We start from the raw sequence: 15533 nt of genomic DNA, 5'->3' as shown, positions 1-15533 counted from the left end.
AGTAGGAGTGCTGATCTCTGATCAGGTCACCTCTGGACATTCAAATATTATCTTATTCATTTTATTTGTTTTGATCTAAAGGTCAAACTAATACGAGATCATTACTACTGTGATGGGGGCTCTGAGAGGTAGGTGTAAAGGGTGAATAAGGGAGAGGCAGCCAGGTTCTGTTGGGCCCGGTGAAGCTGTCAGTGTTTTCATACGGTCTTCAGACAGCACACACACATTAAATGTTCTGCTAGTGTTTCTGTTCCCAAATCCTGACGACTTCACCAGGTCCAAGTTGGTCACGTTATTCTGGGGAGGTGCTGAATAGAGCTTTGACTGTATGTACTGTTGCCCTGTCTGTCTGTCTGTCCCTCTGTCTGTCGTAAGTCTGTCTGTCTGGAGGTTTAGAATTCAGTGTTGGAGGCTAAAACATCTGGATGCTGAGTCTGCCCTCTCTCTCTCTCTCCTTTTTCTAAGAGACACATGAGTGTTCTTCCCTCTCTTTGTGTGTGCCAGAGGGAGCTAAAAGTCACTGGAGCTTGACACCAGCTGTTTTATCCATCAGTACTCTCCCCTCTACTATATTCCACTGTACTCTACTGTGTTGTACTTTACTGTGTTGTACTGTGTATGCTGGCACTACTGACAGAGAGCACCATTTTGTATTGATGTGGCAATATTTTGATGACATATTTTCATAACTCATTTTCCTGTTTTGTCCTGTCTCTCCCGTCTGTCTGTCTCTGTCTGTCTTTCTCTCTGTCCCTTGTCTGTCTGTTTGTTTACTTTGGCCTTAAAACTTGATTTAAATTTTTGGTTTGACTGTTGATTTGACTTGATTTGGTATGATTTGGGTTTTAATTGTTTTTGTTTTTTGAAACCTTTTTATTCATAACAATTGTTATTCTTTGCTATTTCTAACCCATTATATATTTTAACACCACATCTTTGTCATCCAAATTATATCCATGTCCTCCTTAAACATGAACAAATAACATAATAATCATTAAAACATTTAAATTAACCACAAACATTTATGCAATTTTACTTAATATTTATTTTGTACCAAATGTCCTGCATTTAAACTATTTTTAACCCAAATACTACTTTCCCCAAAACACCACTGTTGATAACCTCTGTCACCTCTACGGTAACCCCTTGACCTCTAACCTAATGTAACCCTGTAAACATGACAACCCGGTCACCACAGCGACAGGTTATGAGAAGTCCCACAGCCTCAATAACATTTCGGGCATGTCAGGAGCCCCCATGCGCCTCACCCCCATCACCAACCCTTTCGAGCCCCCGGGAACCAACCTCCGCCGCTGTCACTCCCCCATCCCCTCCATTTTGTAGCGTCATGATGTGGAGAAGCAAGCCAACAAGTCAACTACAGAAGGAGCATCAGGAAAGAGAGACATACCAATACCACTGTAATCCCAGTACTGATATTAGTCCTATAGTGATAATGATAATGAACTGTAGGGGGTGCCATTTAGCCACATGTAATAATGTTCTTTATTGAAAGCCAGGTAGAGGCGGGCATCCAGTGTATAAGGGACTTAGTGGATATTTTTGCTATTCATTCTAAGACTACATGCACTTTCCCACCACATGCAATGTGCAATATGTTAAGCCGAAGCAAAATGTTAAGAGATATTCGGTGTTAGTCTCCAGCAATGTTACACCTGATGGAGCAATGAGAACACACACACGCACACACACACACTCATCAACGCACACACACACACACGTATACTCTCTCTCTCTTTCTCTCTCTCACAAACACGCACACACGTATACTCTCACACACCTGCCTTATTAACAGGGATTGAGTGTAGGTTAGCGATTTAGACTGATAAATAATGTAGTGAGCTACAATAGCAGGCCTCCCTGTATTATACTAAATGTGTGCTGTTCTTGCACTCCATATTACCACTAATCCTAAAGAGCTCCTTAGTCAAATGAGACTTCTTCTAATACTCTACACCTCCACACGTCATCAAGCCTCAACAGCAAACCCATCCACTCACACACACACACACACACACCTCTTGTATTTGGGAGAAGAACACACTTACACTAACTAACACCAACAAAATATCTAATATATACTAAAATGCATGCATTTGTTTTTTGAAGAAAAAATCGAACGAAAAACAGTAGGAATAAAAATCACACAAAGAAATTCTTATATTTAACAGAAAATCTTTGAAAAGAAAAGAGGCAAGCCCAAAATAAGAAAGGTATTTTTCAGTATCACCCATAAAACAAGCCATGTACTGGTTAGTGCTAGATCTCCCAGGGGAGTTGACTCATTGGACCGTTAAATGTGTTCCTGTGTGCTGAAAATAGACCTTATCATACACACACACTTATAGAGACTCAACCGATCGATCAAACAGCAATGTATCATTTTAAAAGCTGGGGGGGGGGGGGGGGGGGGGTGCTAGAGAGTTGTATTATTCTAGCGTTCATTCACTACTATTATTATTATCATTATTGATATTATCAGTGCCATGTAGAGAGCTGGAGAGAACGCAAAGCGTTCTGGGGCTTTTGTGCAATACACAGACTCTGATGAAAGCCTGAACAACAACCATCATTGTTTTAAAGAAGAGGTTCCGAGTAGCATCCTAACCCACAGAGAGGTTGGACATAATAACAAACTATTTTTATAATGGTTGTGAGGATTAGAAGGGATGGAGGGATTCTCTCTTCTTTCTCTAGGGGGCGGGGTTAGGGGTGGTAGAGAAGAAGGGGTGGGGGGTGGACTCTCTCATTCCCATTGGTCGGGAGCAGTAAAAGGGGCGGGGCCATCGAAGCAGAGATCAGTATTTCTCATCATTGACCATATACCGGCCCTGCCTGCCCTCTTGTATGCAGGTGCGTGAAATTAAATGTAGCTTCTTTCTCTTTTTCTAAATATGGCTCTTCAGAAATCAATCTGTACACTTATCAAACTATACAGTCTGCACATGTCAGTGTCAGGAGGGTTTGGCTATAATCAGAAGTGGCTTCGGGTCACCCGTTAGACGAGAGATCAGTTTCGGTCTTTTTCATCTTCATCAACGATCTCCCTCCACTTCCTCAATCCTTCGTTGTCTTCCTGTATCGAGCATTTCACCACATTGCCACACTCACAATGACTCTTATGATTTGAGTGTAGTGATTTTTTCAGTTTTCTTTTTTCTTTTTCTCTTTTGTCCTTTTTGACCCTCCTCCCACCCCCCCACCTCCCGGTCCTGGCTGCTGAACCATCGCACCTCACATAAAAAGAGGGCACCGTGAATGGAGGATGGACTGACAGCGCTTGGTAGAAGAACAGAACGAATCAATGACAAAATGAACAAAAAAGGCAATATACATATATAGAAATATGCAATGTATAGAAATATATTTGTATCTATGTATAGTTAATCCTATGGAGATGTGCTGTATGCTGTATATCTGTGGCACACATGGGAGTTGTGTGGTTTTGTGTGCACAGACATGCATCTACCTCTGGCCCAAGATGCAAGAGTGCCAATTCATCAGAATTACAGATCATTCCTTTCTTTCTCACTGTTTTCTGGGAAAAAAAGGAGGGAAAATTAAGTGTTGAAGGAGGACAAATGTTTTCCCTCCATACCAGACATTAGAAAAAAAGAGACCAAAACTTCTTAAAATCCTGATTTCTTTTGAAATTGTTTGTTGAAATGTAGAAGATGACGAGGTTATAGTGACAATGTTAAAAACATTCTATCTTGATATACCCAATGTCGACATTTAAATTATTGTCATTCTTATGGATTGTATATTTTCATTTAAGCGGTTGATTTACAGAAATGTTTATTTTTGTATTTTCCGATGTTACCGTCGATTTTATTATTGATATTTATTGGCATCGAATGTTGCAATCTATTAAGGTAATGCGTATGTCTCTAACTGGTTGTATCCAGTTCTGTTGCTTGAAACTTGTCAGTTTGATTTTATGTGATTTTTTGGGGTTTGACATTCCCATTTCTCCCCCTCCTCATCTCTTACTCTGCCGCCTGCTCCTCTCTCACTAGAGACAGAGGGTTGTGTAAAGACTGAAGGTGAAATCTTTTCACATTTCGCAGAAAGGGCATTCTCTATGACCAACATTAGCATTAGCCATATACAGGTGTGGACTGTATACACTCTAGATAGCGTTAAGCTAAAAAGGCTATTAGGGCAACCTCGTTTAGCGAGCGAAGCAAAAAAAAATACAATAAGACAAAACCGTTAGATAATTCAAAGCTCAGGACTCATTAGGTTGAGAACTGTATCCTCTACAGGCTCAAGTGATGCTGTGAGGAGGTTTGACGTTTATTAGATTAGAATATGAACTGTTGTCGTGAGTCACATGACATAGCTCCATATCTGCATCTGTACTTATCCAATAGTAGGCCTGATTGCCAGTCGGTTCGTGCTCTATTACCAAGTCTTTGTCACTCATTGTCACATTAGCTTGCCAATGACATAGGAGTTGGCTAGACAGCACAAACAGATCTGGGACCATGCTAATCTAATAGTAGTGCGCGAGAATCTGAAAAGCCTTCATCTGTGTAGAGTTTGAGTTTGAGGTGGGAGTGTCAGGGAGGGTGACAGCTTGACCTGTAACTATGGTTGGTGTGGATTCCATTTTGATTGCAGTCAATTCAGGAGATCCATTGAATCTCAATTCATTAATTGAAAATGGCCTGTTATATTAAATGTCGGATTGTTTTCAATTCATGGTTTGCATTTTTATTCACCTCCAGAGTTGATATAATATAAATGGAATTCACCCCAACTTGCACTAGAGTAATATATATGATAATATAGTTATATATGGTAGTATACATAGATATATTTCCTATATATGGATTTGCTGACACCCAGACACCAGTCTACAAACTACAAAATCAATATTTTCTAATGTTCTCTCTTCATCCCTACATCCCTCCCTTCCTCCCCTGTCTTCTCCCTTGATCTAGTGCTTTGGGTGTTTGTTCTTTAATTATAGGAATTCTTCTCATACCTGTTATTGGTCCAAATGTTCTGTACAGTTGTAAAGTTTTGACTTATTTCAATCTGCATGGGGTTTCCATTGCAAGCAATAAGGAATTGATATGTCTATATTCAAAATCAAGGAAATATGATTTGAGAAGACATCAGATTTGATCATGAGCTTAATGATTGTGTATATATTTACTGTATATATTAAGTGCATATGAATGTGTATATTTCTATACACAACATATAGACTAACAGCATGCTATTAGGGGGAAAAACTACTCGCCTCTCACAGTTTTGTCTGAGAAGAGTTGAGCTTATATATGCATGTTAAGATGTTATAGGGTGGAAGAGACCATTGGTACCCTAATGGGGAGGGGGTTTGGGAAAGTTGTATTTTTTAAGGATGGGGAAGGGTAACCAGTGGTCTTGTTTAGCTGCTCTGTTATTTCTTATAGACCTTACTAGACTAACTGGTAATAATAATTACTTTATGATTTCTAATTTTTGTTATCTTTTTACAGAGAACTATTCTGAGAGCCCAGTGCTTATCAGGTATATGCAAAAAGAAGCAGTAACTGTGAATTAATACTAGAGAAAAAAATAATCTACTTCTTCCTTTTTCCACGTTAATCAGAAAACGTCTTCAAAACTCAATTGCCCCTCCGGTGAAACCACATCGGCCAAAGCTCACCCAAACCTGACCGACTTTTCAACACACTTCATCACTTTCTCTCCTCTCTGTTCTCCCTCTCTCTTGTTCCATCAGTCCATCCTCTCCTGGCCCCCTCTTGCTTGAAATATCCTGAGATACAGTACATACCCAACATTTAGGGGTTTAGCGTTTGAAAGTAACAGACGTTACTACTTTTGAGCAGGTCCCAAATTCCCCTAACCTCCCCTATATGAAGGGAAAGCTCACACAACATCTACATTATTAGTGATCCTTTCTTTTGATAATAAGTAACCACAAGGTGTAGCAAAACGAAGTAACATTTAAATGCACATCATATCCCAGGTTACAGGTTATTAGTTTAGGACACATATTGAGTCAAAGAAGATAGCAAAACGAACCTCAACTGTCACTAACAATCTACAAATAGACTATACTTCCCCCCTGGAGGTAGAATTCACACGTAACCAACCGTAGGCTACAGACAGATACATGACTCAACAAAAATACTTATGCTACATCCTTGTGCATCCTGCACATTTTTTAAACTTAGTTTGCATCTTAAATGGCACCCTACTCCCTATTTAGTGCTTTGATGCATCTGAAATGGCACCCTAGTCCCTATATAGTGCACTACTTTTGACCAGAGCCCTATTATAGGGGATAGGAATAGTCAATACCCACTGGGCACAACGTGGAATAGATATTGAATTGACGTCTGTGCCCCGATGGGTGGTGAATTTTCCCCCATTGTCACTGGGACAGGAGGGTGCTGCTCTTTGACAAGCAGTAGGAGGCGAGCATGTGACATTCTAGAATGGATCAGTAGAGGTTGTTGTGATAGGTGGTTATTTTGCTCATTATTGATGGGCAAGTTGATGGTTTAGTTAGTAGTTTCAGTTAATAGAGTGATGTTCAGGTCTGTGTATCATAGCATGTTCTTGTTCAATCATTGCAGATAAAAAAAACTCTGGGAAGAAGTTCTTTAGCCACTTTTTTACCAATCCTAAGAATGGAGAATTACTTTAAGATGCTAAAATGGAGGATGTTTGTAGTCTAGCCATCAACTGACGTAGAAATTAATTTAATAATATCATCAGTGCAATGTTTTTGACTACACCTCTGTCTTCCCCCTTTTCCACATTTCCCCTTTCCCTCTCTTCGTCAGTCTCCCTCCATTCACAACTCAGGTATATTTCTCTCTATGTTGGTTTAAATCAGTGCTTCCAGACGTAATGTCTATCAGAGCCGAACAGAGAGAAGGTTTGAAATGTTTTGCTTCCTCTCTACTGTATGTATGGACCTGTAAATATTGTATGTCCTGTGTCCTCATCCCAGCTCACCTACAGTATGTACCCTGTTATGTGATTCTGAGATTGTTTTATCCCTCCACTCTCCTCTCCCTCCGACACACACGTTTCACCCCATCTCGACCTCTCCACCTTCTCCTATTCTTTTTTTAATTGGTATTTTGAGATGTGCTATCTCTACTGCTTCCATTACAAAACCCCAAAATGAAACAACAGACTTTGGGGAAAATGAAAAGAACCCCACCATAAACGTTAAAGTTCCATCTTCCCTAAAGGTGGATTACAAACGTCTCCCGAGGATAGGAAATGGACAGAAAGACTGTCAGACATTACGTATGATGTTTTTTTTGGGGGGGGGGGGGGGGGGAGTAGGAACTGTATATTAAAAAAGGATTGTCATCAAAGGAAGAACCACGAAATGGAGGACAGTTTGAGGAAGAAAGAAAAATACTAAATGAGAGGAGGAAGGCAGCTGATCACTTCTCAGTGTAAGAATGTGTTTTGTCTTCTGTGTGCTGTTTCGCTCTGTGTTTTCGCAGTGTGTGTGTGTGTGTAACTGTGTTTTGTGTTTGCGTGTGTGTCTTGTGATTCCGTGCTTCGCGCTGTTTCATGTCTCATTTTTTCCTCCATGTTGCCTATCTGTGTGTGTGTGTGTGTGTGTGTGTGTGTGTGTGTGTGTGTGTGTGTGTGTGTGTGTGTGTGTGTGTGTGTGTGTGTGTGTGTGTGTGTGTGTGTGTGTGTGTGTGTGTGTGTGTGTGTAGGCTGCCTTCATAAAGTATTCACACCCCTTGATTTATTCCACATTTTGTTGTGTTACAGCCTGAATTCAAAATGCATTAGATATAAAAAATCTCACCCATCTGCACACAATACCCCATAATGACAAAGTGAAAACCTGTTTTTAGATTTTTTTGCAAATTCATTTAAAATAAAATACAGAAATATGTCATTTACATAAGTATTCATACCCCATGAGTCAATACATGTTAGAATCCCTTTTGGCAGCGAACTGAGTCTTTCTGGGTAAATCTCTAAGAGCTTTGCACAACTGGATTATACAATATTTGCAGATTATTCTTTTAAAAATCGTTCACCTCTGTCAAGTTGGTTGTTGATCATTGCTAGACAGCCATTTTCAAGATTTTCAACCCATTTTAATCCAAAACTGTAGGCCACTCGGGACCATTGAATATTGTCTTTGCAAGTAACTCCAGTGTATATTTGGACTTGTGTTTTAGATTATTGTCCTGCTAAAAGGTGAATTTGTCTCCCAGTGTCTGCTTAGCTCCAGTCCATTTATTTTGATCCCCCCAAAAAACTCCCTAGTCCTTGCCGATGACAAGCACACCCATAACCAGATTGCAGCCACCACCATGCTTGAAAATATGAAGAGTGGTACTCAGTGATGTGTGTGTTGGATTTGCCCACAACATAGCGCGTTGCATTAAGGACACAAAGTACATTTCTTTGCTAAATTTTGTGCAGTTTTACTTTAGTGCCTTATTGCAAACAGGATGCATGTTTTGGAATATGTTTATTCTGTACAGGCTTCCTTCTTTTCACTTTGTCATTTAGGTTAGTGTTGTAGAGTAACTACAATTTTGTTGATCCATCCTCACTTTTCTCCTATCATATCCATTAAACTCTGTAACTGCCACCATTGGCCTCGTGGTGAAATCCCTGAGCTGTTTCCTTCCTCTCCGGCAACTGAGTTAGGAAGGATCCCTGTGTCTTTGTACTGACTGGGTCTATTGACACACCATCCAAAGTGTAGTCAATAACTTCACCACGCTCAAAGGGAAATTCAATGTATTTTTTTTACCATCTACCCATTTGGAAAACCTCCCTGGTCTTTGTGGTTGAATCTGTTTGAAATGTACTACTCGAACTGTGGGACCTTACAGATAATTAAACCCTATTATTGCACACAGAGTGAGCCCATGCAACTTATTATATGACTTGTTAAGCAAATGTTTACTCCTGAACTTATTTAGGCTTGACATAACAAAGGGGTTGAATACTTATTGACTCAAGGCATTTCAGCATTTCATTTTTTATTAATTTGTAAAATGTTCTAAAAACATCATTCCACTTTGACATTAAGGGGTATTGTGTGTAGGCCAATGACACAAAATCCCAATTTGATCCATTTTAAATTCAGGCTGTCACACAACAAAATGTGGAAAAAGTCAAGGGGTATGAATAGTTTCTGAAGTGCTCTCAGCTCTTGGTCTGTGTTAAGCTAAACTAACATTCCTGGTGGGCTGTAGTCCTGTATGGGATTGACCTCCAAAATCACTGACTCAGTCCTTTTTCCTGGAAAAGCACCCTATTGGATTATGACTAACCAATGAATTAAGAGGTAGACAAACACCAGCAGACCTAACAGCCCACAAGAACTGAAACCACCCACGCCAATTGTATTGGTGTCTGTGCGTGTGTCTGTGCAAAACTTACAGGCTTTTCTGCCTTTTCGTATCTTGTGTACATGCATGCCAGATGTGCTTTGCAAAAAACAGGTATTTCGTTTGCTTTATCGCCTATCGATCAGTTGAATAATTTGCTTTGAACAGTTGTACTCATCATAAGTAAACCCATCCAGTCATACAATCAAACACTTGACTATAACAATTGAGAATGTGAAATGAATTCAAACTCCCATTCAAGCTCATTTTAGGTTAATCATATCAACTAAACTACCCTGGATCATGTAGGTTTTTACACATCCAGTCGTAGCTGGTTGATTTTCTAGGTTTGCTGAAACTTCCACTGATTCTTCTCCTTGTTTCTCTCCTCTTTTTTTCCAGTGTTGAGTTTCTAAAATGTCCCTTTCTGTCCAAGAAGAGGAACAACCTTAGGACACAATTCACCCAGAGCTCCCTACTGGATTCACTGTAGGCTGAAGGGATACGTAACCGGAGAGAGAGAGAGAGAGAGAGACAAAAAAGGAGAGAGAGCGAGAGAACGAAAGAAAGAAAGAGAGAACTGAAGGCGATGATGAGCGGATGATAGAAGACAAAGAGAGTCAAAAAGATTTGTTCATCCCTCCACACCAGAAGCATCCTTCGTTCCTGTGGACTCCTCAATCAGCACCATCCCTTAGAAAACAAACTCCAGACCAACGTGACAGACTTACTTACAGTGACTCTGAGTACCTGGAAAAGCATCACACTGAAACACATACCTTATGTCAGCATATTTTACAGAGTCTTATTATACTAAGTCATTGACATTGAAATCCCAGACAAACAATAAAAGAAACAAACAATAGAACAGAATGCCCCTAGGAAAGAGCCAAAGGGTTATGGGATAGTAGGACAATGTTCCACAACTTGGTTGTCATCCTACTGTGTCATAGACAATGTATGCTTTAACCCACTGTCAAATTACATCTTACCGGCTCTCAGATATAGTATATTCAATTGTTTTTAAATCTTCCTATTTAGTACTTCAAAGATCGGACATATAGTAGGGTAGGCTATATAAACAAACTACTGCAGTGGTCTGAGATTACTCAACATAGTCAGCGTGGATGTGACTACAGAAAAGGAGAGCCAGGTGCTAGCCAATGGCAAAATACATTTACATAACAGTAATTCTACTGTTTTACAGCCAAACACTATGCAAAGCTATGAGGCTGAACAACCATTGCGTCCAGTGACTCTTGAGTCAGCCCACTATGCTGACACTACCTTCTTATGTTCAGTCAGTCACACTTGTTGGACTGTTTTCATTGATTGACAGCCCTCCTCTTACCTCTCACAAGAGACACACTTCAGAAGATGCTGAATTATGGGCCCCAATAGTAGAGCAACCAGGCATATAGTATACCAGGCCATTGGCCATTTCATATAAACCTGTGCGTAGATCTGAAATACGATACACTCCCTGACTGACTGATGCTGACTCGTGTTGCATGAGAGTGTGTCGGCTGACCCTAACAGATCTACTCATCGACCACTTTGAAGGATTTGGACCTAAAGAAAACCAGTGTGTGTGTGCGTGTGCGCGTGTGTGTGCTGAAGAGTTGAGGAGGACGCCAAAGGAGAGAGACACTGGAAGCATGACCACAACGCGCATGCCAAGAACGGAAGCGACAGCTGGAAAACAAGGACATACATTGCCCTCACTTTCTTGCTCTCAATCTCTCCCTCTCTTTATCTCCACCCCTCTGCATCTCAGCATTGCTCCTCCTCCGTAGCAAACTGCATGGCATGATCGAAAAAAACCTGAAGAACGAAACGTAGAGAACAAAAGGATGGAGAGAGAGACCAGAGAGACTTTATTTTTTAAACCAAACAATCATTGTCACATCAACCTTTTTCAAAAATATCCAATTGGTAACTATTTGCAAGTGTCAAGATAACAAATGGTCAACTGCTCGTTGAGAGAGTGACTACTGTAAAGGTCTCTCTCCTTTCTGTAGAAAGGAGGCTGATCAAAGAGCACTGCACCTCTGGGGGGATCAGAAAGGTTCACAAGGAAGTGCGAGAAAATAGCGGGAACAGGGTGAACTTTGATAAACAATTCCGGGAAAAAAGTGAAAATGCATTTTTATTACTTTGTTTACCAGCATGACTATTCTGCATGAGTCTACTTCTGCAAGCCCTCACCCCACCCCCTCCGTAAAAAAAGAGGGCTAGGAATTGAAAAAATTAACAAAATCGAGAGGAAACAAAAAATATTTATGTTATATGCAACTAATAAAAAATTAAAAAGAGCAGGATTATATTAAAAAAAAGATCTATATTTTGTTTTGGGATAATAAAAAAGGAATAACGAAAAAAAAATAGGATTGCAAGATACACATTGAACAATGTTTTCTTAGATAAATAAGATACAAACACCACCAAATCTACCAGAGATGAACTATGCGATGAACTTCCCCTGATACTACAACTACTCTACTACTACTTTGATGACTACTCTTCTTGTGCTCTGCTACTTCTTCGTCTACTGCTCTCACGCTCTGGTCCTACCGCCCTGATTGCGTCCCCTGCTGCCAATTCTCTGTCTTCCACCCCACTGTCCATCCACGTCCCCTCTCCACTGTCTGTCTGTATAACTATGTTTAGTTGGACTGTACTCAGATCCGATGGGTCATATTCACTAGGATCCAAACGGAAGCAAACAGCTCGGAACGGGAGGGACTATCCCTGAACTTGTCTAACACGTTTTCCGCTGCAAAGCTGTTTGCTACGGTGTGCACTAATGAATACGACCATGATGGACTCTGTTGTTGTTCTTTCAGTCTCGTGCTCAAGGTGGGAGATGGCAGCTTCACCACCAGGACGCGGTTGTAGACTCTATAAGATCTCGGCTAACTAAAGCAGTGTAGCGATACCTAGCGGAGATCAGACCTCACACCGTCCCCAGGCTAATTGCCTACAGCGCATTGGGAGAAAGTATCTGATCAAGTGAACGAGATTCGCGATGACCTAATACAAGAAATTACATCGATTGGATCGTGTAGCCCAATAATACTGTAGCTCTGACCCTGTACTGTAGCTAGCTAGCACCTGTAGCACTGCACTGACTGGCCAGATAGTGTCATATTAGCTCAGCTCTGATATTGTAGCTATACGATGCATAGCTTTGTACTGCTATGACATAATGTACTGTAGGCCTATCTCCATGATTATAGGGATGTGCATAACGTGTCGTTGTGGCATTTAACATAAACCCCCCCCCCCAAGCTCGCTAACTCTACAGCCCTTGTGACGGTCAACAGTGTTTGTTTTACACATACTGGTGACCCCGGCGTTGGTGAAGCAGCCATCTTTGCTCCATTTCCTCAGGTGGGGATAGCATATTTCCAGGAAAACTGCTGTTCAAATATGTATGAAGGGAACGCCGAACGGTCTATCTATGCTATCATCTTGAGCTTATCTAGATAAATTGTTGCTGTTTCTGTTGATGAACAAAAGCTCATGTTGACCTTCCACCACCACGGCCTGTTTTGCAGTATGGCTGGATGCATCGCACCAGGCACCTCACCACACTCAACAACAGATTTTTTGGTTTTATTTCCCCCTGTTTTTCCATGTTTATTTTCAAGTGAAAACTAATGTTGCTATGTTCAGTTTCTAGGCCTGTATGTATAGGTCATATCTCGCCAGTCACCGCAAACCCTTAGCTAGGCCTACATCAGAGTTTAGATAATATGCTGCTGATGTAGCCTACTCTTTGTTGCCCTCAACTGGGCTCCAGTGCATTGCGCGGGATGTAGTTTATCCCCCCCAGTGAAGAGTGTCATCATCTGAGCCGTGGTTAGTCTCTGGTGACACTCTGGTCTAGCCGAGTGTTCCAGCAGAGCAGGATTCATCTCAAGGGTGGTATTTAATGTTACATGGAGGAGGAGGCGTGTTAATTATGTTTGGGGGTGGGGGGTTAAAATGACGTCACAGACCGTGTCAAATACAATTTGGGTCACATTCATTTGCATATTGCTAGTTTATATTTTTGTCTCAAATGAGTGTTAACTTGCCAAAACTGTTGCTTTGTTTTTGTTTGTTTATTTGTTATTACGCAATGATGAAGATTTTGATGATGTTCCAGAGATGCTGGGGGCTAACTGTACTGAGAACTGAGCAACTACCTATGCAAGAGTTTGACTGTAGCATATGATTATACTTCAGTGTTTCATTGTGCCAAAGGAGTTCAGTGTGTTGGGTCTGTCTGTTGTGTGGCAGTGCAAGAATGGGGCAGGGTAATGGTGGAAAAAAAGGGGCAGCTACTATATCTAGCATGGTGCATTGTTTACTGAAGTAAATGGGGGTGTGGGGGTTAAAGTAATTAGAATAGGGGCTCCCCTGAAGACCCTGGAGTTTGCCACTCACGGTTATGTCCCTGTCCTCGCAGTTTTCATTTGATACACTGGATCTCTGTCATTCATCACCTTGTCTGATTCCTCCACCTTTTCCTTCTCCTCGACCCCCATCCCTTTCATATTCATTCCCTCTCTCCCTCTTTCAACTCCTGCCTACTCCTTCTTTCACTCTCTCCCTTTCCAAAAAAGTTTATTATGGCACTATGTTTGTTACCAAAAGAATGATTTGAAATGTTAGAGACATAAGTAATCATAGATTATGGAAGGATGCATCACTACTAGACGTTTCATTCTGAAGATGTAAATGATTGTTTGTGGGGTAGAGAAGGAGAGGGATCGGGTGCAAGGTGGATGGGAAGAAGAGGGGAAGGGCACAACTGGCTTAGGTACAGCTAAAGACAGAGGTGAATGGATCATACCCCCCCATCATCCTTCTGGTAGCACAACCCACACAGACGTTCCATTTAAAATGTCGGGGGGGGGGGGGGGTATATTGTCAGAGCAATAATTTCTTCCAAACCCTCAAATTTGTGGGGGAGTCCAATGCCATTTACCTAAACTTACTGTCAAAGTAACCTTACCACCTCCAAAAAAAAAGAACACACAAAACGTTTTCATCTTGATTTTATAGCATGCATACACATCTAGTCTCTGAGTTTTGGGATGGGTTTTCACAAAACAGGTGAATATACTGTGAATAACCGCCACCTTATGTGAATGACTGTACTACCACAGTTGTGAGTCTGACTGTGTGTCAATAGGAATGTGTGTGTGTGTTTGTGTGTGTGGGCTACCTGAAGACACGTTGTGCAGGTGGGGGTGTGTGTGATCCAGCTCCTGAACTTGGCCACACCCACTTTAGAGGATGGACAGCTCAACACTTGCATAACTTTACTTGAAACCCAAATACAAAACATATCAAGAGAGGAGCAGAGTAAAACCAGAAACCCCCCTGTCATAAATTCTCTTTCCCCGACGTCTTCCTCCCTCTCATCCCGTTTCCTATCCCCTTCTCTTTCTCTCCCTCCACACATGTTTGAGGAAGAAGCTCTTTTTGCATCCTTGTTGTGTTTTTCTAACATATTGTTTGAAGTTCAATTCTAATGCATGCGTGGGAGAAAAAAAAGACGACTTATTTGTGAATGGCCAGAATGAAGTAACTCTCTTTTCGCCGGCAATCTCTGTCTTCCTCTTTCTCTGTCAGCCAGTGGTGAGAGGATGGGGGGGGGGGGGGATATGCAAACTGAAACATACTCTTTACAAAAAAGGAATCTATATCACTTTTTATTATGTACATTTTTTTGTTAGTTTTGGTTCACTGCAGTGTGGCTTGACTGAATTGGTAGAAATACACTGGCTATCTTTCTATGTGTATTGCACTTGGGAGGTGAAATAGGCTCAGTTTCATGAGTCCGATATCTTTCCTGATACATACAACAGTCCGGGATATCTCAGCAGTGATAGTAACATAGCGCCAATCTGTCCATTCTGTTATATTTTTACATGTCCATCTGTCTTTTGCATCTGTACATCTCTACATATAATTTTGACAGTCACTTCTTCTGTCTATAACAGTAGATTATGTATCTATTAATCTACCCCTCTAGATACAGATATGTCAATATCATTGCTTTACTTAATTTTTATCTGTTATTTTTCCTTATTTGGTGCTTTTATTTATTTTCTTATCATTTGGTGACTTGTTTATTACTCTTTTGTCTGATTTGTGTTT

At 40.9% G+C, this 15533-nt stretch overlaps 1 protein-coding gene across 1 annotated transcript in view; it reads left to right on the top strand.

The window, feature by feature from the left end:
- Positions 1-1344, top strand: part of LOC120051928 (potassium voltage-gated channel subfamily C member 1-like) — a 106493-nt gene extending 105149 nt beyond the window's left edge. Inside the window, exon 4 of the mRNA XM_038998810.1 lies at positions 1199-1344. Coding sequence (XP_038854738.1) covers positions 1199-1344 — 146 coding nt within the window. The remainder of the gene's footprint in view (positions 1-1198) is intronic.
- Positions 1345-15533: the final 14189 nt, after the last annotated feature.

Source organism: Salvelinus namaycush, chromosome 8 (genome assembly GCF_016432855.1).
Source record: "Salvelinus namaycush isolate Seneca chromosome 8, SaNama_1.0, whole genome shotgun sequence".
Classification (NCBI taxonomy): domain Eukaryota; kingdom Metazoa; phylum Chordata; class Actinopteri; order Salmoniformes; family Salmonidae; genus Salvelinus; species Salvelinus namaycush.
This window is presented reverse-complemented; position numbering and strand designations above follow the sequence as displayed.